Source organism: Sphaeramia orbicularis, chromosome 20 (assembly GCF_902148855.1).
Source record: "Sphaeramia orbicularis chromosome 20, fSphaOr1.1, whole genome shotgun sequence".
Classification (NCBI taxonomy): domain Eukaryota; kingdom Metazoa; phylum Chordata; class Actinopteri; order Kurtiformes; family Apogonidae; genus Sphaeramia; species Sphaeramia orbicularis.
The window spans coordinates 18,856,613-18,882,200 of record NC_043976.1 but is presented as its reverse complement, the minus strand read 5'-3'; the positions used below and the strand labels follow the sequence as shown (position 1 = coordinate 18,882,200).

Below are 25,588 nucleotides of genomic sequence, written 5' to 3'. Positions count from 1 at the left end.
GGTGGCTGCTGCTTGAAATAAGATCCTGTTGAAATAAAATACTTGTTGCAGATTATGATGGGGGACCTGGTGATAATCCATTCCATAGAGTTTAAACCTGCCCTCTGTGTGTAAACATTAACCTGTCACAGTGGGGGGCACAGTGTTACTTCATGGTTTAACGCCTGGGTACATCTTAACATGTTCACTTATTCCACGTGAAAAAGAAAAACTGTCTCCACAACAGATTACAGTTTAAAAAAAGAGGCTAAAAAAAAAAAAAAAAAATCACCATGGTGTGTGTCTTCACGAACCCCCTGAATCTGGCTGCTCACTTTCCATGACAAATACTAATTGTTGACATGAAAAAAAGAATGAACAGAATACGATAAAGTACTTGCTTAGATACTTTGTTTTCAACTGTTTATCTACCGTAGAATGTTACACGGAAATGGACTGCATTAAGTTCTCACCATAATCCTTTTATTTTGACTGATTTTATGCCTGATAAAGAGAGCAGACAAAGATCTTGACACAGGCGTTATAGTCCTCAAGTCAGAAGATAAGCTTGTCAGTTATCTGTAACGTGCTTGAATTGTCAGGCGTAAAAGTTGAACACAGAGCTCCATCCACGAGTAAAATCGTAGCACTAAAACAAAAAGGAGACTGAATCTGTAATTTTGTTAAATAGAAATAAAACTTTCTTTTGGGTGAAATGTGCAAAATAAGCATATATGCAAGTATGAGACTCATTAAAGCACTGATGTCTTTTGAGGATTTGAAAGTTTTATGACTCTCCTTTTTCCTCCCTTTTTCCCGCCTCGCTCACTGCCCCTTGGCCGCTTTCATATGCTAATGGACCGCCAATTGTACGGCCAACAGTCTGGAATTCCTCTTCACAAAAGGTGGAAGGAGAGAAGAGAGAAAGGGACAGACAGACAGAGAAAGAGACGAGACAACACTGGGCTGATGCACATTAGAGGCCCAAAGCACTGAGCAAAGAGACGTTAGTAAGAAAAGCAAAGAAGCGTAAAGGTGGCTGAGGCCATCCAGTTGACAGTATACAAGTGAAGCTTTCTTTAAGCTGCAAGTAACATTTTCATTATTGATCGATCTGCAGCTTTTAATCGTATTCATTTGTCCAGCCTATGGATTGATTTGGAAGTAGTGAAAGAAATTCCTAGAGCCAAAAATGACCTGACCATGACAGTCTGAAACTTACATACCTTCAACGCCCAACAAAAGGCCCACTAAAATCTTGCTTTTGTCCTCAGTGCTAAATCGGCATTCATTCCCTGGTCAAATTAGTCACAGATATTAATTGGCTTCAGCTCCAGTCTGCAGTGATACACCACATACAACACCCATGTACAGGCTATTTTTCAACCCTTTTACGAGGCTGTGCAATGATCCCTGCTCAAGTTCTATGCACTGGTGCATAGAAATACTATTTATTGTTTTGTTAAGTTTTTAAGTTGGGAGCTTTGTGCAACAGTGTTGTAGTTGTTCATGCATTTTGTTTAGTCAGCAATGACTCTGAAAGAAGGACTCAAACAGAGCATATAAAGTTGTAGTAACCATTTTATTGTCACTTTCCTCCATGATGCTTTCTACTGTTTTCTGGCATATTTGTGATGCAGAAAGTGACAGCTGACAGTTCTACAAGATTTACCCACACTGAAAACAAGACACAAGTCTATATTGGAAGAGAGAAACTTGAAACTTGAATTCCTGTCCCCGTTTAAGCCACAACTACATATTATGAGACCCCTGTTGTGTTGGGTGTGGTCCGTTACTCTCAGATGAGGCAGCTACTAATGTACACATCCATCCCCCACATGGAAAAAAAGTAGAAGCATCCAGACAAAGAGAGGACACCGAGCTGTACACCCAGCCACCTCAACCAACCCTTCAGAGACAGAGAGCAGGTGGGCCAATTAGAGTCCCCAGGGTCTCCCCCCCAGTTGCGAGTGAAACCCTGTATAATTGGTTTCCTCATCTATGAATTATTAATCCAGGTCGTTCTTTGAGGTTTTTGACAGGGTGGGGTCATGACAATGCAACCCCTGACACACACGCTCTCCTGTTTAACCCCCCAGTGTCATGTTAAAACTGCTCACAACAAAGTGGAGGGAATCAGACATATCCATGAACAAGATCACCAAACTGAAGTGAACTGATGTTATAATCTTTGTTCTGAGGATGTATCATTAGGGAAAACAAGGCAATTAGCTATTTTTTTTTATTTACATATGTTTGCACAGAATGAGACAAAGCTCTTATTATTAGATGTTTGTAAGAGTTTACAAGTTCTGAGAGTTTTTGGATGTTGCATACTTGAATGAATGCAGTTACTCATGACAAAACTGAACATCAAACAATAATAGACCAAATACTTTTGGGAGTCCAACATATTAATAGAGCTGCGGCCTTGTAGTTATTAGTGCTAGTGTTGTTGATTCTCTGGCACCTCTCTCACAGTCTCACACCAGGTGTTGGCCTGTAAATATTTCATGAGGCCTCAGTGCTGAGCTACTGGCGCACAAAGGCCGTTTTCAGCGCCTCTGACAGCACAAGCTCTCTGGAAACAGAGGCCTGTCAGTTCAACTTGCAATGCGAACAATTTTCAGGACTGCTAAAATTAAATTAGGGAAAGAGGCAGGCCAGAGAGCAGCAGCGCTGCCACATTGCTTGACACGGGAAGGTTTCTTTACTTTTCACATCAGGCATTCCATGGCAAAATGAAAAAGGGGAGAGGAGAGAAAAATACTAGAAACAATGGGTTGTCTGTAAGAGTTTCTACCAAAAAAAAAAAAGCATGTTAGATATGAGAGTCCAAGTGGACGCCAAGTCGACTGTGTCTATAGAGACAAATGGATGCATACAACATACAGCCACAAAGAACACTGTGGAGAGAGGATGTCCATATTCATAAACTCAGAGGCACATGCAATAACGTCACTCTCTGAACATGGAGAGACATCGACCTTTGCAACCCTGAACATCAAATCCAAGATAAAAGGGCAGATCTTCTACTGGGTGTCAGTAGACAGCTTTTGATCCCAGATAGGGTAGGGTTCCAGTCTGTATGATTTTGGGGGATTTAGAAGGATCTAGCAGCAGAAATGGAATATAATATTCATAAGTGTTTTTTCACTAGTATATAGTCAGGAAAAAAAATGAGCCATTTATATCTACAAAGGGTGCAGATGTCCTCCACAGAATCCACCATGTTACTTTACCACATTTCTACAGTAGCTCAGAACTGACCTCTTCTAATTTTTTTCTATTTTATAGCGGGTAGAATCTAGTGTAGAATACAGGGCACTTTACCATCACCTACCAGGTTTGCATGTGGATAAGAGTTCATGTAGTTTTAAACTGAAAGTTCACAACAGAGAAAAACAAAAACTGCAGCTACCATAGTGGAGGGTGAGGTGAGGTCAGTATGGAAGGATCTGCAACTTCACCTCTAGATTTCAGAAAATATTACACTCTAAACCAAGAGAGGAGTAAAAAAAGAAGAAAAAAAAAAAAGAATCCATTTAAAACAACATTATCTTACTACTTCTAACTACTAAGTAAAGTGAAGAGAGGGTGAGCCACCCGGGGCTAGGCAGGGACACTCAGAGGTCAGCATGCCAAGCACTCCAGTCTCCAGTTCCACTCTGTACTAGTGAATGAATGCTGGCTATTAATACCCCAGATGTCAGGGATGCCTTTCCTGGAAAACTCCAGAGAGCAATAATTGACAGAGAGGAATGGGAGCCCGATAAAGGGTGAGTAAGGGTGACGAATGCTACAGGTAGACTGATGTTTAGCAAGGCCGCCCTATAACCAGAACACTGCGGGTATGGAGTAGTAAGATCCAACGTTTTCATGTCATGGATTCCAAAACCCTAAGCACAAGTTCATGGAGGTTGTTCATTTAGGGTTGGGGTTATAACAGGAGAAGCTAAAGGCCAAAATGCATGAATCAGACTTCGTTTGAAAAGGAACATCACTTCTACCTTAGCCCCTAAATGGGTTGTCGTAAACTGGTTAGCTAATCAACTGCAGAATCCAATCTTACAATGAAAGAAAACTGACCTGATTGCTCCAGGCGCAGTACAGGTCGCAGATCAGGCTCCAGTTGTTGTTGATCATACAGTCAAGAACTTTAAGATGAGCCATGTTGTTTTGCACAAAAGATATACACACTGTCCAGACACCTGCCCGTCAGCTGTGTGTACCAAACCCTGCTGTGAGCCCAGTGGCACCCTGCTGGCACTGGCGCTCTTCGATGCCACCTTCAAAGAGAGGAGGGTGCGAGGAGGCGGCAGGGAGTCATCAGCAGTAGGCGAAGGGCGTATCTCCGTGCCCATCTGCAAGCCCAGCAGGCATCCTGTCAGCTGTGGCCGTCAACCCCGCCGCGCCTCATTAACTATATGTTAATATGTTAATGATTCCTGCTGCACAAAAACAGAGGATTATCCTAAAAATAACATTCAAATTAGAGTTTATTTGAGAGAGAAGCAGCTGGAAAGAGTTGTCAGCAGTCCGGAGCAAAAACATCCACCTGATCATTGAAGTGCAGGGGATGCATCACCATGGTTACGCAGCAGAATGCAGGTTGTCCGGTACAGGAGTAACCTGCAGTGTGATGGTGCAGATCTGCCTCTGCATTTTGGAAAGCGTACCTCTTGTGTAGTGTCTCTCTCCTTTCTCCCTCTCTCTCTCTTTCAGTGACGGTGTCTCGTCCCGACTGGCTGTGCCTGCCTGCGCTCGTCTCTGCAGCAGTGCCAGGCTGAGGCAGGCTGAAAGTCGCAACAGCAATGTCTCTAAATCTTAGCACACCAGGCCGCATTGCAGGACATGGGTGGTTTTCAGATTGTTAAAAAAGATCCCCTAAACCGATTCTGTGACGCGCCTCCTCCAAACATGTCATAAAAGTGAAAATACACCTAAGGACTGTATCTCCTTCAGAGGTTTGTAGTTCTGTGTGTTCCAGGGCGAAGCTCTGGAGAAGACAAGGACTGTGCATTATCTGACTGAGTCTGCACTTTGCCGGTAATGCTGGACTCCGTCTTGCCTGCGTTATTTACTGCATTTCATTACTCTGCAAAAAAAACACCTTTGCTCCACTTTATAGACTTTCTGACAAATGCATGAGTAGAGCAGTACCGCAGCCCCCTCCTTCGTTCACAGAGCAGAAACCGTGTCGGAAGTCAGCTCTGTTAAGTAAATGAGCATCAGTTAAAGACTTCCTTTGTGTCTCCACCTCACTGTGGGATGTCAAAGAAATCATGCTTCCGAGAGAGTAAACTATGTCGGAGACGTGAGAGTTAGGAAACAACTGGATGCCAGTAAATAGCTGTCTGGGTTTGTTTATGCTATTTCCACCACTTTGATGCTGTGACGACCAGATGGTTGCGATTGCGACAATAGCTGTAAGGCGGCTTCATCAATGAGTTGCTCAGAGCTCACTTCAAATGAGAAATGCCATAACCAATTAGGAGTAAAGACTAGCCTGAGGTAGGATTTAAGATATTCATAAATGTTTTATAAGTCTTTAAGGCTACATGTCACTTCTGTCTGCTCTTTCTCTCTTTGTTTGATTCACAGGGATTCCCCTCACATGTCAAGTGACCAGACAATCTTAAACACTGTGAAATATGAAAGAACTGGGAAGTGCATAAGTGCAACAACAAGTATGAGTGTGTAAGCCTGCAATACATCAACAAATACTGCCTGGAAAAAGGTGTTTATTCTGTTAAAAAATTTTTGGATAGATTAGAATTTGAATTATTCTGGGCTACAAGACTACCTTAGCAAACCAACTAAAAAATTAAAGGGTAAAGATCCAGTGCAACGATTTCTTTATTCCTTCACTGTTGAAATGGTATGCCAGCAATAGCACCAGTGGGTAAAAACATGAACAACTTGACCATGACTCTGAAATACAACATTCCAATCTGAACCACCCAACTGTCTCCCAGTTGCCAGATCTCTCTTAGCAAAATGAAAAACTTCAAAATCCTTGTTTTGTCATCTTACACGTCAAACAAAGCATGACAAATGCTTAAAAAGTCAAAGGCATTAATACGAGCAAATCTTCTGCAGAGCTGGGCAAAAGTACTGTACTGTTCCCAATAAATCTAGACCAGGCAAATATAAAAACAAATCATTTAACTGCTCAGCAATGTTTCATAAGGACAAACTACCTTGACAATGTGATTCAAAACATTACGTAAATGTTATCGTTAAATCTATAAAATACGTATTGGCAGTGTGCAAACTGCAACCACTTGCTAACTATTCATGAAAATGACTTCACTTTGTTTTAAATTTGTGCAACCTTTTAAAAATTATAGACCCCACTGTAGTCCAAATTATCTCATGTTGGAAAATTCCTTATTTCAAGTGTTGAATTAATAAGATTTGACTGTCAGTGAAAAACAACTCCACACTAAATCGCTGTGACATCATGCAGCAACATGTGTATAAGCAGCGGCCGCATAACTCCCCTTGTCACAGCCCAGGAATAGACCAGTAAACAGTAAAAGCATGTGCCCAGCCCCCACACTGAAGCCAATATAATCCAATCAATTGTGAGTTATGGATCTCGTGGAGCTCTCTGGACACACATCAATGCCACACACCCACTTCGACACTCAGAGCGCATGCGTTTCCAAAGGACGCAGTGGTTACCTCATTTCACTGACAGTCAACAAATGAGAACATCACGCAGAGTAATGCCCCTCCACAGCTTCAGGTCCCAAGATGGCTCTCATGGGACCTGAAGCTTATCGACAGACAGGTCTGGTTATTAAATTCACTGAAGATGAGAAGTTACTGCATAAGCTTTATGCACTCCAGTTTGAGACTGTAGTTGACAGTTACAGTACAGCAGTACATTTATGATCAAACCTTTGTTGATAATATTTTGTTGTGTTTTGATGTAAGAAAACTCAAAAACAAATTTTGCCATGATATAAAACTGAAACAAAGGAGAAATCTTAATATCTGAAAGACTGGATCTAGCAAGTGTGGTATTTCTGCTGTCCAAACCTTTATTTAAATTACAATAAAATTCTACACTTAGTAAGCTACTTATTTACATTTTTGTCTCTGCAAATTGGGTATAAAATAAGAATCATGTTAAATCTATATATCAGTTTTGACTGACCGTGTTCTGGCCTTTCCTTAATTACTTAAATCCAGTGGTTCTTCTACTACTAACAGCCAAAACACAATTAAGCGGTTGTGGTCAATTTAGCAGTATTGTGTTTACTGTCAGAGACCACTTGCAATAGTCAGATTCTTCATTCAAAAGTTTTCCACATCCAATGACGAGCAGTGGCGTCTCAAACCCTGCGTTTCTGTCATTCAGCGGTTTCTATGCAACTCATTCATGAAATCAGTCCTTCATCATGGTGCCCTTGTTCATTTCCATTGCTGAGGTTGACAGGAAATAAAGTGGTTTCCTGTCAAGACCTCAAAGCCGAAACAAACACTGCTGGTTAAGATATGTGCTGATAACACCCTGTTGCGTAAGGCTCATTTAAAAATGAGCACTGTATTTACAAAGTCACAAGTCACGCAAGTTTTTATACATGACGAAAGGTCAAAGGTTAAAGGATCTTCTCACACTTACTCCAACAAATGTCAAAATTAAGTGCCCCATCGCGCATTACTGCTTATATGTTGATATCCTGGCATTAAAAGTGGGCAGAAAAGGACAAATTTAATTGTAGAGGAAAACTATTTTTAACTGTGCAGACGACAATGAACGATTTTGATTTGACAGTATATCCCACATTACCTTTCCCAAGGAATCACATTAGTCTATCAGTCTTAGATCAGCATTATGCCTAAACTAGTATGCGGATTTCTTCTAAACTTGATGGAAGAGTAGGGCATGGGCCAAGGACGACCCCATTAAATTCTGGAGCAGCATCACAAAAAAGTGATACTACGACTGCTTGGCAAGTCATCTTTAATAACAGCGTTTTGGTTTTTTTTGTCTTCAATAATGGTGAAGAACTTCCACACCAATGACATGTTAATGCAGGGTTGTGTCATCACAGCCACATGAAATGATTCCAAGCTATTGATGCAGAGCCGTTGTGCAGTTCATGCATGTAAATATGACCAGCACAGTCTGATGTATCTGGTCACAACCAATCAAGCTGAAAATTGGTCAATTGATCAGTGCATCTATTCTGAACAGGATGGAAACCAGATAGTATAGATGAGCCACTGATACATCACTACTGTCCATATATTCATTCTCTGTCACACTCTGCATTATATAATCTTTGCCTTATAAAGGCTGTTGGGTGTAAATACGACAGGAAGAAGAAAAAGGAGTTTCAGTTCTGCTGTATGAAATGAGCCAACCCAATAGAGCTGCACAATATATTGTTTGAGCATTTTCATCGCGATGTACGTGTGCGCAGTAGTCACATCACAGGTCCTGCAATGTAGGAGGCAAATGAACTCAACATGTTCTCAACTAAGTTCAAGAGTATGTGACACACACTGCATGCAGCGATCCACCAATCACGAACGTTCTTAATCAGTTTGGAGTGAGTCGCTGGTAACAACATTGAAAAATGAGCAACAAACAAGAGAAAATCACCATTAATGAAGACTTGGTGCCAAAAAAAAAAAAAAGCAATGTGAGTTATCTGGAATTATTTCAGCTACAAGAAGGACAATACTGAAACACGTGTTCTGTGTCAACAGTGCCTTGCACCTGTCCCCACAACAAGAGGTAATACAACTAATTTGTTTGACTATTTATGCCAGCACCACACAGATATTATATCCTCCAGAGTATTTTTTCATATCACAATATATGTTGCAGGGTTAAACAAAAATCACAATGTCAGTTTTTTCCAATATCGTGCAGCCCTACAACCCAATACACAGAGCACTTTATGCCCCACACACCCCCAACTAGTGTTTGTCATGACTTGAAGCCAAAGATAGAGGCAGATAGCGAGCAAATGTTGACAGAGATGCCTTGGGCATGTGTAATGGATAGTGTCTCAGCCTCACTGAGCATTAAACTGGTTCTGCTCTGCTTGTCTGCCTGCATCTGCAACCCTTCCCCCCAAAACTCCTACCTCTCACCATCATCTCTCTGCCCGCCCTTTCTCTTAAGCAGGGTTGGGGGCATCCAGGCAGAAGGGACTGTGACACTGAGTCAACTGTCAAAAGGCGTAAATAAGAAAAAAAAAAAAAAAAGATGAGAAAACGAAAAAAAAAGCCTGGCAGTTTTTTCCAACTTCTCTGCCCTCTTCCTGCTCCCTCCCTTCCTCCATTTACACACCCATCCATCAATCATCCATCCATGTTTGTAGCCAAAGAATAATGGCTGGACTATGCAGCTAGCCTGGTCTTTTAGCCCACTAAAGGATGAAGAGCCATTCTGAGCACTCCCCTACAACAGGAGAAGATAAGGACACCGGCCGGCACACATATTCTAGGTGACCTTGAATCCGATGCAGCACGTGTTCATACTTCCTTTTTTGTCTTTTCCAGGAACAAATAGCAACAATAGCTGGGAAGTTTGGTTCCGATAAGAGATGCCAAAATACACATACTCCTTTTTCGGCAAGACAATACTCTAATAGCGATAAATTGCACAGTAGTTCTCCAACCAGGGGAAACCCTTCAGAGAGAGTGCTTGTTCTCCCAAGGCGCCTTCACTCTGTGTGTATGAGCTAAACACAGGAGCCAGGTCAAGTCCAGGTCAGTGTCTTGTTTGCTGAATATGAAAGAACCCTGAAGTGCTGCACAAGCCACATTTGCTTTTCAAATATATGCAAATCGAAATCGTTTTGTCACTGCTTTGATTGATGAACTGCTGTGGCTCTAAACGCTGGTAAACGTGCAGGTTGTTTCGTTTTGGAGACACTGCCATCTTTTTGGTAAGATTTGCACGCAGTGATTCAAATTAACCAAAAGAAGTTTAAATAGTGAGATCATAGTGAGCATAATTAAGGCTGGGATGTGACACTGGAAATCCAAGGCGTCTGTTGACACTAAGTGTGTCCAGCTGGGTAAGGATGTGGAAAAACAAGGACTAAGATAGGTTTTTATATTTTCCACATGCCACTAACTGACCACGGTCCCATTTCCCCACCCTTAAAAATTATATTGTCCCGGCCAGGGCTCACATAATCCCTATTAGTATTCAGAGAAAGTGATTCCAGTACAGTGATTCCATTTTTCCCCTCTCTGAATGCTCACAACATTCATCTTTCCATGGTTTAAATATAGCATCAGTAAAAACACACGGGAATAAAGGACGGGTGAAAGACAAGCATGCGGACGGGGGAGGAAAAGCGAAAGCTGGGATTCTATGGTGTTGGGAGCAGCTATATTTAGAGCAAAGCAGAGAGCATCATCCACACTCAGAGCATCCCTATTGGTCCATGCCCTCCCACCACGAGGACGGATGTGATCAATAATATGGTGGAGTTTTACACTGTTGTGTTTTCCTGTTTGACTGTACTGCTCTGGTTTTTCTCAGACAGTTTGATATTGTTGCCATATCACACAGCCGTAGAGAAAAACCTATTCTTAAAGCACACACAGCATAAGCTCATAAAAGCCATTATTGATCATAATAAATGAGCAGGTGTTGAAAATTATACAACAACCATCAGAACAACCAAAGAAACAACAGGAAATGCCAGGTTCATTGATCTTTTCCATGCCTGTGTTTTTCCTGGTGCTCAGGGTCTCATCTGCTTCACAGTCCCACCGCCAATGTCAGTGACAGCAGGACAGAATGAATGAGGCCAACAGAGAAAGACACACAGACGTTGTATGTGGGGTGTTTTTCTCTTAATGACCAGGGCAGCTGCGCCTAAATTACCCCAACATTGCTACCATCTACTGTCGGTAGCAGGGTCGGGGGGGGTAGAGTAGACACTCCAATCTTCCTCATTAGCGAGGCAAGATGATGCAGGGAGTGGGAGGAGGTGGGGCAGTGAAGTGGAGGGAAAGGGGAGCTTCGTCCCGCCTGGGGTCCCGACTCTCATTAGACCCCAGGGGGAGAGCAGTTCATAACTGCTGAAGCTTGAAAGTTGGGGGTGGGGGGCAAGGGGGTGTTTGTGTTTTCTAGGCGGCATCAGGTAGATAAAAAAGACCTGCCTCAGTCTCATGTCAAGCTTCAGGCTGAAAAACGCTCAGGCTAAACTCCAGCACTGACTCACAGGTGATTCACATACTCTGCAGCAAAGCAGAGATGTGTGTCAAAATTTGTTTGTTTTTTTCAGGTCATTAAAAAACTGATGGCATCAAATTTCACCATTCCAGGGTGTGCCGATGAATCAGCAGGCAACTGTGCACCTGCAACATCCTTTCTGCATACACTATCCTCATCTTCCCTGTGCCAAAGTTTTGACATATAATGCTGACAAGGCACCCAGAAACGTACTGAAAAAAAAACCAAGCATGTTCTTTTCTCTCAGCGGTAAGACTTATTAGTTTAAAGTTCACTATAGTACCAGGGCCTTTCCACACCTACATGTCTTAATTTCATGTTTTGTGGCTACATCATATTCGTATATACATTCCAGTCATGTTTGGGACTGACTTTAAGAGCTTGTATGGCCTATGTAAGTACAGATGTGTCTTATTTTGACTTGTTGGCAATTTCATAAGTAACTTCGGTTTAAAAGTCTGATTCAATTTTTACACCTGAAAACCCAAACCACATTGCAGTTTTGCAACTGCACTTAGGTAGAGGTGTCTCATTTTCGCCTATTGTCAATTCAGCAGGTAACTTAGGATGGGAAATCTTGTTCATTTTGATTCGGACCACAACCCCTCTTTTTGGTCTGCATCACTGTTTTGGATCAAACTGAAAAGGCAGAAGGCCTGGACAACATGTGAAAGTGCATCTAACATCTCACCAGAGAAGAAGCTTGTGTTGGGAAATGTATTTTAATGCTTCGGCTCAACAGCTGGGAATTCTGAAGGCTGTAGTGGTTGTAGTTTCCTCAGCATGTGGAGGAGTGCAGTGATGTTAGGGGCAGCATTTATTAGACTACAGAAAGTGGTGTGAGGAAGAGTGCACAGCAGCAGCACCCTAAGAACTAAATGATGCCAGAACAACAGAGCAGTGAAAACACTAACTTTCATTTGTTTTTGTTTTTTTATCCTTTGCATCACCTCTGCTTATGCACCCTTTACTTCCATCAACTATTAGAGAAACTTCAGCGCTGTCATGACTCTGCCTTACCTTATTCCAAAAGATTTATGCCATACACCCTCAGTTAGTTCTGCCACTGTAAGAGGATTACAGCACACGCAGCACTGTTGCCATTTTCTGATGATGGATTAATCCAAAACATGCCACTGCTGCAATGCTGTTATGACATACATCAAGCCGGGCTGACTTTTGATGATGATTACAATGATGTAACAGACGAAGCTACCGCACGGTAAGAGGAAAAGGATGAGCTCTACAATGTGCCATTTATCTGAGCTGCTGGCATGCACAGCCACAAAAGGCCCAGTATGATTAGCAGTGCGAAAATAAAACTCTCTTTGTGCAGTGTTTGCACTTAAACAGTTGTCAGAGTGGGGAAAAAATGAACCCTGTCACCCCTCACACTGGTAGACATGATGTGCTGTGGACTGCAACAGAGCTGGCACTCACTCTGTTTTTCAATCAGAATACATAACAAACATTCTTTAACTTTTGCACCAGTGCACAAGTTTCCTGCAAGAGAGAACACCTTTGAAACAGTGCTGATGAAGTTACAATTGCTAAGTAACCTAAGGGTTTTCATGAAGGCTTTTTATGTATCCAGGTGACAGTTATAAACGCACATAAGCCTACTGCACTCCAGTCAAGGAGTACAAAGCTCATATTGTGTCAGAAATAGACGTTCCAAAAGGAAACTTCCAAACTGTGCACCACTTCAGATCTGTTCTGACTCTATTTTCTTAGGTCAGGAGCAACTTGTGAATACTCATGAAAGCCACAATGCTGGAGCTGTACAATCATGTACTTATAACCGAATGGTTTAACAGACTGCACAGCCAACATTAACAGCTTGTCACCCACACATATCTGGTCCCAAGGTCCTACCTCACAAGATGGAGTTATGGCTCTGTGTTTGCTCTCCTCATTGTCCTGCGGTGAATCACTCCAACGTGCTGCTGCCATCATTTCATATCAATACCGCAGAAGGGGAAGAAGTCCTTTGCAGCCCACATTGAGGTGAGGGGGATGAAGCCCAAAAACAAAAACAAAAACAAAAAAAAAAGGAAAAAGAAAAAAGTCTTAATCCACACCGTCCTCCTTCTTCATGTCCACCAGCTGCTGAAATCTGGACACAAACAGAACAAGTCAGCATAGAGAAGTGAAGATAAACTTTGCTGATTTTACACAAAATAATCACATTAGCAAGCACAAGATGAACAAAACCTGCAAAAATACTCTTAGATGCATTACCAGAAATCATTATAGCCAAACATCCTAAGGCTCTACAACAAAATACAGGCTCCAAAGAACCTTATTCGACCCTTTAAAATTTGAGAATATAATACCATATTTACACAAATGTTAGTATAAAAACAAAAGACAAATATTACACTGGATGTCATTGAATTATATCAAAATTAACAATTCTTGTCAGTATTGAGCAATAACAAGCATCAGATAATTAAGTGACACTCCTGTATTATTGTCACACAAAAAACGTGACATGAATGTTAAATAAATGTGGAATTAATTACAGTCTATGAAGGGGGGGGGGGGGGGGGGGGGGGTACAAGACATGGAGGGGACTGCGGTGTAAAAGCGCCACACCAGCCATCATGAAACCAACCATATGCCAAATATAAACAGCCAAGATAGAATACCAGCAACGACAAGGCACATCCATATGGGAAAACACAAAAACAGACTCGTTATTCTATATTTTTCCCCCCTCAAGCTAGAACACCGGCTAGCAGCTCCTACTCACAAATAGCAGTTAAGGAGGACGACAGGTTGTTGCCGTAATGTGAACACCATAACCTACCTGTTACAAATTCACAAAACTAGCCCGATACGACACAACAAACACATTGTCCATATTTGCTAGAAGAGGAGAGGGGTCGTTGAATGTCTCGGTGGGTCCAAAGGTGCGTGGAAAAAGCTGTCAACAGATTACAAAGCGGGATCTTCAGTCCCCGTTCAGAGCCACACTCACTGACCGCTCGCGCTCACTACCTGTTAGGAAAAACACAAGGGAAAAAAAAACACGGTAACCGCCCTTCAGCGTGCATTTCTTCGCCGGGCTGAACCGACGACAATTAAACATCTCGTCTTCATTCATTTCCCTTCATTTGAGAGCCTCACTTCGATGCTAAATGAGTGGGAATAGAAACAAAAAAAAAGTAGCGTGTACTCCTACGTGGTCCCGATTGGCGGCGCGACAATCTGTATATAGTTTTGACGAACCTCCCGACTCCACTCAAGCCACGCCCCTCCGCTTGCCTCCTCGTTGAGCGTCATCCAATCACAGAGTCAGTTTAAATTTGGATTTCAAAGTCAGCCAATTGGAATTGACGTTACATAACATTCCCAATAAAGAGTGGAAGCTGGTCCATTCTGGTCCTTGGCTGGAAAACATCACAATAGTAATTTATTCTGCAACGTAATATTGTATTTTTAACCCTGTCATGTATGAATTATGAGAACCATAATCAAGATTTTTTTTTCCCCTGAGTGTTTTTATTCCTCTTTAGGCATGGAAAAAAAAGTGATTGAATTGTTTTATTAACCCTTTCATGCACAAATTATGAGAACCTTAATCAAATTTTTTTTCATGAGTATTTTTATTCCTCTTTAGGCATGAAAAAAACAATGCAATTGAAAAATTTCTTCTGAAAACTAAATTTTAAAAATAAATAAATAAATAAAAATATTTTTTTTTTAAATTCAAAAATACATTAAAAAAATAACAATGAAAAAAAAAAAAATTATGAACCTATTTTTCATGAAGCTGCAAAAATGTCCACTCAGCTGGACACCACATGTTTAATTTTTGATGCACAGAAACATGTATTTACTGATAAATTGTGTGAAAACTATGGGGAGGGCTTGTGATTCTGGGGGTTTATGCTCAGGAGAGATCTACATAATGTTACCAATTCATGTCAGAAAAGATATGTAGTGTCTTAAAACTTTAATAAAGATATGTGTGGAAAAACAAACAAACAAAAAAAAAAGAACAAAATCCATGAATATACAAGAGAACAGCTGGAGAATAACTGTCCACTGTAGTGACCAGTATGCATGAAAGGGTTAACTTATTTTTCATGGAGTTACAAAAATGTCCACTCAGCTGGATATCATGCATTTGATTTTATAAGCAAAGAAACATGAATTTATTTATATACTGTGTGAGAACTATGAAATAAAAATATTTTTAATGCTGCTAATCTGGTGTTTTCTCACATTTTAACATACTCTAATACTAGTTATTAGTCATTTAATGGAAATGATATGCAAAAAACCCCAAAAACTTAAAACAAAAAAAAACAAAAAAAATGTCAATTACAGTCTAATCACAATTAACTTTGTTTTTTACACTCAAACATGTTAGTGCAGATCATGTTTATCTAGAACAGCAAAGTTACAGTAATGGTATGAATTGCTGTGGTGCTGATGCATAGGCGTCCACTGTGTTCGCTGATATGGAACTAAAATAACAAAATCCATGAAAATACGAAAGAAAAGCTGTAAAATAGCTGTCCACTGTAGTGACCACTATGCACGAAAGAGTTAATTTTAGCTTTCCAATATTTTAACCCTTTGATGCATGATTTATGAGAACATTAGTCAAGATTTTTTTCCTGAGTGTTTTTATTCCTCTTTAGGCATGAAAAAAACAATGCGATTTAATTTTTTTTTAAATAAACCTATTTTTTATGGAGTTACAAAAATGTCCACTCAGCTGGACAGCATGCATTTAATTTTTGAAGCAAAGAAACGTGTGTTTAAAACGCAATGTCAGAAAACTCATCTACTGTGTGAAAACTATGAAATAAGAACATTTTTGATGCGGCTAATCTGATGTTTCTCACATTTTAACTTAATCTAATATTAGTTATTACTCACTTCATGGAGATAATATGCAACAAACAAAATAAATAAATAAAACATAACTTACTTAATTACAGTCTAATAACAACTAATGATTGATTTAACTTCATTTCAGGAGTTCTAGCATTACTTTAGTAGCACAAGTGTAATAATATTTTATTCTGAACCCCTTGCAAAGTTCACTTTTCTTAACACTGTTATATTTTTTTAATTTAATTTTTTCTTATACAGTCCCTTTGGCACTAAGTGTTTTGCTGCTAAATTGAACTGAGCTGCTAAACTGATTTTCAATTTGTTCCTGTGACAGTGACAATAAAGATCTATTCTCTTCTGTTCTATTCTATTTACATTAAAACTTTTTAATGCAGATCAAGTTTATCTAGAACAGCAAAGTTACAGTAAGGGTATGAATTGCAGTGTATGGGATGATGCACAAGCGTCCACTGTGTTGGCTGATATGGAACTAAAACAACAAAACCCATGAATATAGAAGAGAACAGCTGTAGAATAACTGTCCACTGTAGTGACCAGTATGCACGAAGGGGTTAATGTAGTTTTTAACTGAAAGGGTTCCTGTTAAAGAATTAAACAGAATTTTACTCAACTAAGATTTATATGTTTATTACAATTGTCAGTGCATCAATATTAACAATATTTTTTTATTCAGTTAGTTTTCAACTTTTTCTTACACATATTTTATGTGTTTGTGTTGCATGTATTAATGGTACATATGTAAATAGCACACAATATGGCATAAGGGTATTTCATTGTTATTTTATTATTACTTGTGCATGCTTATAAATGACCTATATAACTGAAACTTTAATCCTTTTTTGTGTTTAGGGTGACACAGTACAGCCTGTGTAGGAACAACAGATGAAAAGTAACATTTTGGCTAATTACAGCACATTTACAGCAGATTTATGTGTAGGTTATGGTGTTCACATATTATTTTATTATTTATCACTATTAGTACTTCTAATCTGCAATTGCCAGTTTTCACTACCGTTTTGTAATTACTGTTATCATTTTTTTTCTTCCTTTTTGTCTTGTAATTCTTACAGTGTACTTTCGGTGTTATGCTGCGACTGGAATCTTATTTTCCCGGTGGTTTTGCCCATGGGATCAATAAAGTTCTATCTAATCTCATCTAATGTCCCTGTCAAATAAACCAATAAAGTCCAATAAATTAATAAGCCAGCAGACAGTTGTTTAATCTTAACTAGATGAATTGCAGTCTCTGAAGAGATAAGATGTAATTACTGATAGGTGAAGCTTTGCTGGAACATAAATGAACTGCTACTGAATGGTGACTGAATTTTGCTGAAATAGCTTAAATGACAAAATATTGTTAAAATGAGGAAATACAGTTGCATAATTGCTTATTTCAGAGGTCATTGTCATAGCAAAAAAAAAGTTGTTCAAGAAGCTGAAATTGTTTACTGTAGAGAAGTTTGTCAAAGTGAAAAAAGTTGTAGGAGAAACTGAGGAGGTGTAAAATAGAACTAGATAAATTGTAATTTCAGAAGAGATGGGATAGAATTGCTAATAGTGGAAGCTTTAACATGCAGCTAAATGGCATCTGATTTTTGGTTGATATAGCTTACATACATAAAAAATACTGTTAAAATGAAGAAATTAAGTTGGCAAAATAGGTTACTTTGAAGATCACTGTCAAAACCAAGAAAAGATGAAAAAAAGTCAAAGAAGTTACATTAGTTTCAAGTGGTAAAGTTTGCCAAAGTGAAGGAGATGGTGAAGAGGCTGATACTATTAAAGTGAAATATTCAAATTGAAGGAGAAGCCGAAGAGGCATGAAGTATAATACAGTGTAATTCACCTTGTGGTATTGCTACTTTTACTTTTTCATACAATACATCAAATAAACAGCTAGTCATGGGCCAATGGACACAGTTCCCACACTCAGTCATTAAGTCAGTTAGTATTTTAAAGTGAGTAATCACAGGGACAGCATTACGACTGGCAGGGAAAAGCCCTGAGGCCCAAACATATGCTCAGCTCTTCAATCTCTTAACGTTCAACTGGTGAAGCATATTTGCCTATCCATTATCAACTGTAACAGCAGTGTCCTTAACTTTATTATGGTGACATGTAGGGCATGGTGGCCACATGGGACTCCTCAGAGCATGAAAAAAAGAGGCTGCACAGCTGATCTAGACCAAGACAAAGGCTGACAGTGTTCTGTTTGCAGGCTTCTCCAACAGCACAATAGAAGATAGGACAATAGGACTCTTTTTGACCTATACTGTGTCGAGGTTTCCCTGGCTTCAGTGAGGAGCTATTGTCTATAAGAACTGCTGCACCCTCATTTAGACAATGGGGAACTTAAACTGATGTAAGTGCTGCTATGCATTATGTCGCCATAATCATGAGGTTCATATTCATTTAATGCAATTATTCAACCCAAACCACGTAATTTAAAGTGGACTAAACCAGACTGAAACTATCCAACTTTGTGTTTTCTGCTCCCTGAGAAAAACTACCCTTTATCTCTGGAATCAGTGCAGAAAATCCTCTATAAAAATGGCTCACCAAGTAAGAGCCAGCAGTGGCAGATTATTTCTGTAGTACTTCCACAACCCCAAAGAACCACTTGGCTCACTTCAGTTACTACAGGCACACAGGCAGGGTAGTGTTGCTTTTATGAATGGTAAAGTAAAGACAGAGTATTTCGGATCAATGCTGAATAAAGCATAGTAGACAGATACAGTCAAGCTGCTGGCTGCACTTATAATGGCATTCATGTCACATAATCACGTGGATTTCAGTTTTCCTACAAGTTAATTTTACCAGCAAGTGCGATCATTGTTTTATATTAGGTGTTGATGCAGAGTCACAGTGACTCAAACATCCAAGAGAAGAGAGATTACCAGCTCCCTCTCCCTCTCTCGTGGCAGCAAAATGTTTGGCTGGATTAGGACATCACATGAAGTCCAAGTTCAAAGCCCTGCAACGTCAGGATAGGAACAGGTGGATATGAGTCTGCAACACACCACACATAATGTGTGTGTGTTTTAAGTTTTTGTGCACCACTGCGTGCATTAAATGTAATTAAGCAAGACTTCATTCATTGATTAACTTATAAACGCAGGCAGATGAGGGGAGTTTAAATGGATCAGGTTCACTACTTAACACAGGTTGCACAAGTGGATCTGGCACCAAGTGTGATGACTGGATGAAACACAGCACTAGTCGATCTACGCAGGCCTCCAGCCAGCCAATCCCAAATTGGAACACAATGAAGACTAGAGAAGATGTTCTTTCTATTTGTGTAACTGAGATGCGTCAGTGAAGAAGCATTTCCCAAACCAGGAATGAAGACTATAATCTTGCTGGACTATTCACTAAAGTCTATTAAAATACATACAAACACAGAAACTATTTAAATCCTTTGGAAATAGTAAAAATACATGTGTTAAGTAGAGTGTCTAAGCACAGAAGTGACAAAGGAATATAAACATTCATGAGTATTACAAACAAAAACAGCTTATTCTGCCATCAGCAGCAAGCAGTTGTAGCTACATAATAAACAAGGCTAAATGTGTTTGGTAGTTAGATTACTTTAAACATAATTTTATAACCACAGACTGTGTATAATCATTGGACAGACAAACTATAATATCTCCCATTGGCTTCTGAACTGCCATTTTGAAGCCAGTAGTTTGTGATTTGGTCATCACCACAGTAGCTTCTTGGAGCAAGAAGTGACCATATTTGGACAAAGAGGTGGAGCTATGGGAGTAGGACAGGTTAGAGATGAGCTAATGCTAAATGCTAGCTTGCTGACTCAGAAAAATGATGAATTTCATCAAGCATTGTATAACAAAGTGCTTTGTTATATATCTGTCACTCCTAATATGTGCTAATGCTATTAACTAATGCTAGGTACTATGTGTTTATTAAGATGGGTAAAATGCAGACCGAGATTTTCTATTTGGACTGTAAATTAAGATACTTCCATGTGTTTTCATATTTCAACTGAGGTCCTCATATGCTACATGTGTCATATAGCTTAACATTATATTACATTAGTGGACACAAAGCTAGATAGATAATTAGTTAGCAGTTAATCTCCTAGCACTCACCTAGTTCATTTGGGTGGAAAAATTATTTTTTGTTTAAGATTGGCTTACAGAATTTATTGTGTGGTAAATTTAGCCATATCAAATTTAAACTACATATTGCAAAGTGTATAAACTTAAACAACATTTTGAATTTAGGTCCAAACTTAGTTTCTTCTACTTTTTGATGTTTCCTATTATGTATGTAAAACCCTAAACTACATAGTCAGAAACTTATGGTCCATTGTAGATTTCCTGGTGCTGTAAACAAAGTTATTACAATTAAATAACATTTTTCACGAGTCCGTTTCATATATCAGGTGTGTTGGTAATGTGAAATGAAATCCTCTTGCTCTGTCTCAAACCACAGGCTTCATATGTCAAATGCAAGGATGCGGGGCCATTCAGTTGTACAATTCCGGTTTTGTTCCTTTTGTGTGTCGTGCAGTTTACCTGTAGCCTACTTTCTGTGGTCAGCCCCATCCTCTGTTCCCTCGATGGAGCACTACAAAGACACTGCATGTGAAACCTGTAAGGCTTTTTGTGCCTTCTTGCTTTCACCAAACCTCACATCAAGGTGAAAGACAATGGCCTTTGGGTTCCCAGGGCAGGGGGGGGGCATCAGCGCTGGGATAAGTTAACCAGTCTTGCCAAATGCTGATGTTTTATGATAAGAACACATGGAGCTGCAGCAGGAGGTACAATGGAGCTCTTTGTGTGTTACTCTGCACAGACAGCACACAACTAAAAAGCTGTGCAATTTGTAGAGTGTGAGCTTTTGCCTCGTTTTCATCCCACTCCTCTGCATGTTACAGGTCATGAGCAAGCGATAAAGCCTGATTTATGACTTTTCTGACTGGGTTAATGAAGATTTTGTTTACCACTGCATACGTGAGAGAAACATGGACTCTGAAAGCCCTTCAACTTCTCAGAACTCTCTTTCTTTATTTGCAGTCTTTCATATTATCCAAACAGAAACTCATTTTTCAGGTCATTTAACTTGGAAAAGCCTTGTAGCTGGAGCAGAACCATTACATTTGGCTCAGAAACTTGTTTGAGAACTGGGAGAAAAACACTATAATTTTATTTTTGAATTACACAAAGCTAATGGAATAACGATAAGAGCCATAATGTGTTTTGTTTATCTTAGGCATCAGTCCCTGCAGATGTTGGTGGTCTTTGCAGATGGAAGAGTTAATGGTTACAAGGATGGCAAGGTCAACAAAAGACACCCTAATTATTTTACCATCTTTCAGTCAAGATGTCAGCGGTTTCCTGGTTAGTGAAATCGTGTGAAATCCTTACACTCTTGAAATAACGCCTGTGTGTTTATGTATGTCTGTTATGTGATGTGGCAGCTGTTTGGAGTTACAGGTGATTAAGAATCAAGAGTGCATAGCCACATGATAACACTCCCAAGTGCGGCGTGTGAAGTGAGGCATGTTCTGGTCTGTCGACATGCACAATTGACTCCTTTAGTCACCCTGACAATGCCAACAAAACCTACAAAATGCTTCTGTATGTGTTGCATGTATGTCTGTTTGGAGTTCAGAGCACAGATCCTGAAGGTATTTTGATGTCTAGACTTTACACCCCAGAGGTCTTTAAAAACACAACGGCCCCACTGTTGGTCTTTGTTCAGTGGAAGAAAGACGTTTTTATTGAACAGAACACAACTGATAAACTTTTGATGAATGAACCAGTACGGTTTCCATATATTTTAAATGACTCAAACATTGTTCTGTTACATATGTAGCACAGAAGTGACTTATGGTAGCTATGTAACAACAGCAAAATGCACAATTCAATTAGCTACTGAACTACTAAATTTAGTTAGTGATAACCAGTGAGCCAACCACAACTTTACAGTTCAGTCTGATTTGAAGGACATTAATTACCTCCACCAATTAGGTTATGTATTCATTGGGTTTGTCTGTCTGTTTGTTTGTTTGTCTTTCAGCAAGATAACTCAAAAAGTTATAGACAGATTTTGCTGAAATTTTCAGGAAATGTTGATACTGGCACAAGGAACAAATAAATACATTTTGGTAGTGATCGGGGGTGGGGGGAATTTTTTGTTTGTTTGTCTGTCTGTTAGCAGAATAACTCAAAAAGTTATGGAAGGATTTTGATGAAATGGTGATGCTTTTTCAGGAAATGTTCACACTGGCACAACGAACAAATGATTACATTTTGGTGGTGAGCGGGGGGGGAAGTGAAATTTTCAGGAAACATTGATACTGGCACAAGGAATAAATGATTACATTTTAGTGATGATTGGGGGGGGGCTCTAATCTGCTTTAGCAGATGTCTGCGCTCTCTGAGTGCTTTTTTAGTTGAAGTTGAAATGTGTGTCAGAAACCTAAAAGATTTTGAGATTTTGCTATTTCATTAGCACCACATATTAAACATTCATTACATAAAAAGGTTTATTTATCTAATATGACATATTTTAATTTGTCACCACTAGCAATATGAAAGATAACATTAAATCAAATTTTAGTTCAAAGCACTGGTATGGACTGGGTACTGACACAATCATTTGATTAAGACAATAACCATTACCTTGATTGTGATGATGCTATGAAAGTGTATGGGGGGATGATGATGATGTTTTGACGAATGAAAATCTATAACATGATGATTGTTTACAGATGAGGTCATGTATTAAAGTTGTTTTCATTCGTTTACTTGTTAATGGGTCAAAACACGGTATTCAAAATATCTCTGACGGGACATTTTAGAGATAATTTGACAGATTAGTGTTCCTAAATGACCCACATTTTAACTTTTAAATTCATTTTTACTTTACTTGGACCATAAGTGATTATCCAAAACAAGTAGCTACTTTATATTGAAATAAATGTTGGAATGGTAATCAATTAAAGTTTGCTCTCTGATGGGACATTTCTGTGTTTTGGCCCATATTTGATAACTCAGTTTATTTCATTCTAACGTCATAGTTGTAAACTGACATAACTCACATCTGCTGTTTGCCATGAATGACCAAACATGCAACGGAAGGGAAATGGAAATATGGTTCCTGACAAATCCAAACATTTTTTAAAATAATTTGGCATCATGTAAGCACAGAAGCCAACATAAGCTGTTTGATTTGAAATATTTTGATGTATAAATGTTACACGTACCTGTAAATGTACCAAGTTTAAGTGACTGTCACATTGACTGAATTCCATATGTTACACCATGATGCATGCCAAATACCTAATAAATGACGGTTTTGTTAGGTCAGTAGTTGAATAGTTATGTGCTTTCCCCCCTAATTTCCACTAAGGCCTGATTAAAGCTGGAAACAAATAGATACAGTGTGGTGAGGAGACGCTCAGCCGGCCTGCTGTGTGCCCACTGTGTGTTTTCCATGAGTCAGAGTGGGCGTCATCTGGGCAAAGGGATGCCAACGTTCATAAACTCTCTCCATCTGTCACTAAAGTCTGCTCCTGGTGGGCAGTCATTCTTCCTTTCATGTGTCCTTTTCTTTGTTCCAGTGTGCATCACTCGCATACACAAAGAGGCAGGATGAGACAACACGTGCATGAAATACATTTTAATTGGATGAAAACTTTACAGAATATGTGACTGTTGGTTTAGAGAAAAGGTTTAAACACTTGCAAAACTTCCTATCGGTTATTCAGAAAAATGTGAGATCATCTAGTTTTTGTTAATACAAAACTAAACCCAGACTTATTTCACTTATCAACAAAAAGTTCTGGTAGAAAATGTTGTGCTTCTGATGAGAATGTCTGGTTTTGGTTCTTCTCAAACCTTGTACTTCATCTTTCCAGTCTTGCTGATGACACAGATATGCTGAAAAAAAGAAAGGTCAATGTAAAAAAAATACGATTAGGTCATGTAAATGTTAAATAAATAAAGCCAGTGCGGTATATTTCAACTTTAAAAATAAAAAAGCAGTCCTGCTTTGCATCTCTATGATGGCAAAAATATTTGTGCAAGATTACTATGATTTAACATCCTCCACTTTGGGGAATCCCGGTATGTTCTGAACGCCTCAGTTGTCATGTACAATATGAGGAGATGGAGCTTGTTATAATTTGAAACCATGGAAGGTAATCTACAAAGATATGACACATTCATTAATCTCAGTTTTAACATCCCAGGGGTTCAGCTCATATTTCTCCTGCAGGATAAGGACAGATAAGAGGGGAAGCTTTAAGTCTGGCTGATAATGAGATCTTAACCCCTTACATTCCACAGGTCACCCCCCGTCAAAGTTTTGGAATGAATACCGACCCCCCCCTTAAAATGCACTCAGGACATACAGTACAAATTTACAGCGCATGCGGCATACACTCTGGTGCGAATACACCCCCTGCTTATGGGAGTCTTAGTGTTTTGCATGAGTCAGGGGTGAATTTAAGGTCATAGAGATACACATTTAAAAATGACGAAGCTCACATAACTTTGCACCTACTAATTTTAGACAGAAAAAACCTGGATTGAAACACACTGTCAGGAGTGCAATGAAAGAGTACAGAGGAAATAATACATAATAAATAATGATATAAGTATCAGAAAAAAGACATTTAAGATCCACACAGGATTTTGTGATACCCAAAAAAAAAAAGGAGGTGGGGGAAATGTAAAATATGAACTATGTGTCAGCTTTTTCACCCATTAAGATCATATCAAAGCACAGTCTTTCACAATCTGGATAAAACAAGGAGTAAAAAATTAGGCCCCAAAGTGAAGCCAATGTGTAAATATCACTAAGTGTAATACCAGTGACGGCCACTAGATCCTGGTTCCACGAAGCTCTGGTGCCTGTAGACTAGCATCACATTTATCTCTAAAATAAGACACCAAATTCACCATTTTTCCAGGAATATCCATGGTGTCATTTGCTTTATTTAGGGTTAGTTGGGTTTGGTGAAGTTAAACCCAGCAGTCGCAATTTGGTCTGTGTTGCCATGGTAATGCTGTGCAATGCATACTTTTAAGTAATATGTAAATCCTATACATCAATCTAACCAGAATATCAGCTAAAAGCTTAATGAAACCAATTTTTGGACAACAGAAGACGATCCAAACAACAAGCACTTAAATAAGTTAATGTTGAAAATGAGCAAAGCTTATGTCATGAGTAATTTAATAAAACAAAAGACCAGTGAGATAAAAACTAAGCAGATATAACAGTACAAGTAGGATTTCTCTACTGCTAAAACTCACTGAAGGAGACACAGAAGAGCAAAAACTAAAGGGCACATTGTGATGCTATGATCATAAATTATGTCTTGGCTTCAGAGTCCTGCACTGGTCCACTTTTGCAAAGCTGTGCCCTCAATGCTGAGTACACAAACCCAACCCGCTACCCACATTTTTTTTTTTCGAGTCCAATCCATACCCACTCGTACCCACATACATTAGACCCACAAGCCAACCTGAC

At 39.4% G+C, this 25,588-nt stretch overlaps 2 protein-coding genes and 1 long non-coding RNA gene across 4 annotated transcripts in view; 1 reads left to right on the top strand and 2 right to left on the bottom strand.

Annotated features, from left to right (window-relative positions):
• arhgap21a (Rho GTPase activating protein 21a) overlaps positions 1 to 14,402 on the bottom strand; it is a 93,360-nt gene extending 78,958 nt beyond the window's left edge. The window contains exons 1-2 of the mRNA XM_030122874.1: positions 14,016 to 14,402; positions 13,079 to 13,319 (exon numbers count right to left, since the gene is read on the bottom strand). Of these exons, the coding sequence (XP_029978734.1) occupies positions 13,079 to 13,159 (81 nt within the window). The 5' untranslated portion in view covers positions 13,160 to 13,319; positions 14,016 to 14,402. The remainder of the gene's footprint in view (positions 1 to 13,078; positions 13,320 to 14,015) is intronic.
• On the top strand, positions 7,074 to 25,415 carry LOC115410992 (uncharacterized). The gene is made up of 3 exons (XR_003934162.1): positions 7,074 to 7,085; positions 9,716 to 9,720; positions 25,339 to 25,415. It is a non-coding gene; the product is annotated as an uncharacterized LOC115410992 (long non-coding RNA).
• Positions 23,717 to 25,588, bottom strand: part of prtfdc1a (phosphoribosyl transferase domain containing 1a) — a 19,769-nt gene continuing 17,897 nt past the window's right edge. For both annotated transcript variants that reach the window (XM_030122875.1, XM_030122876.1), the window contains one exon: positions 23,717 to 23,991. In XM_030122875.1, coding sequence (XP_029978735.1) covers positions 23,944 to 23,991 — 48 coding nt within the window. In that variant the 3' untranslated portion in view covers positions 23,717 to 23,943. The remainder of the gene's footprint in view (positions 23,992 to 25,588) is intronic.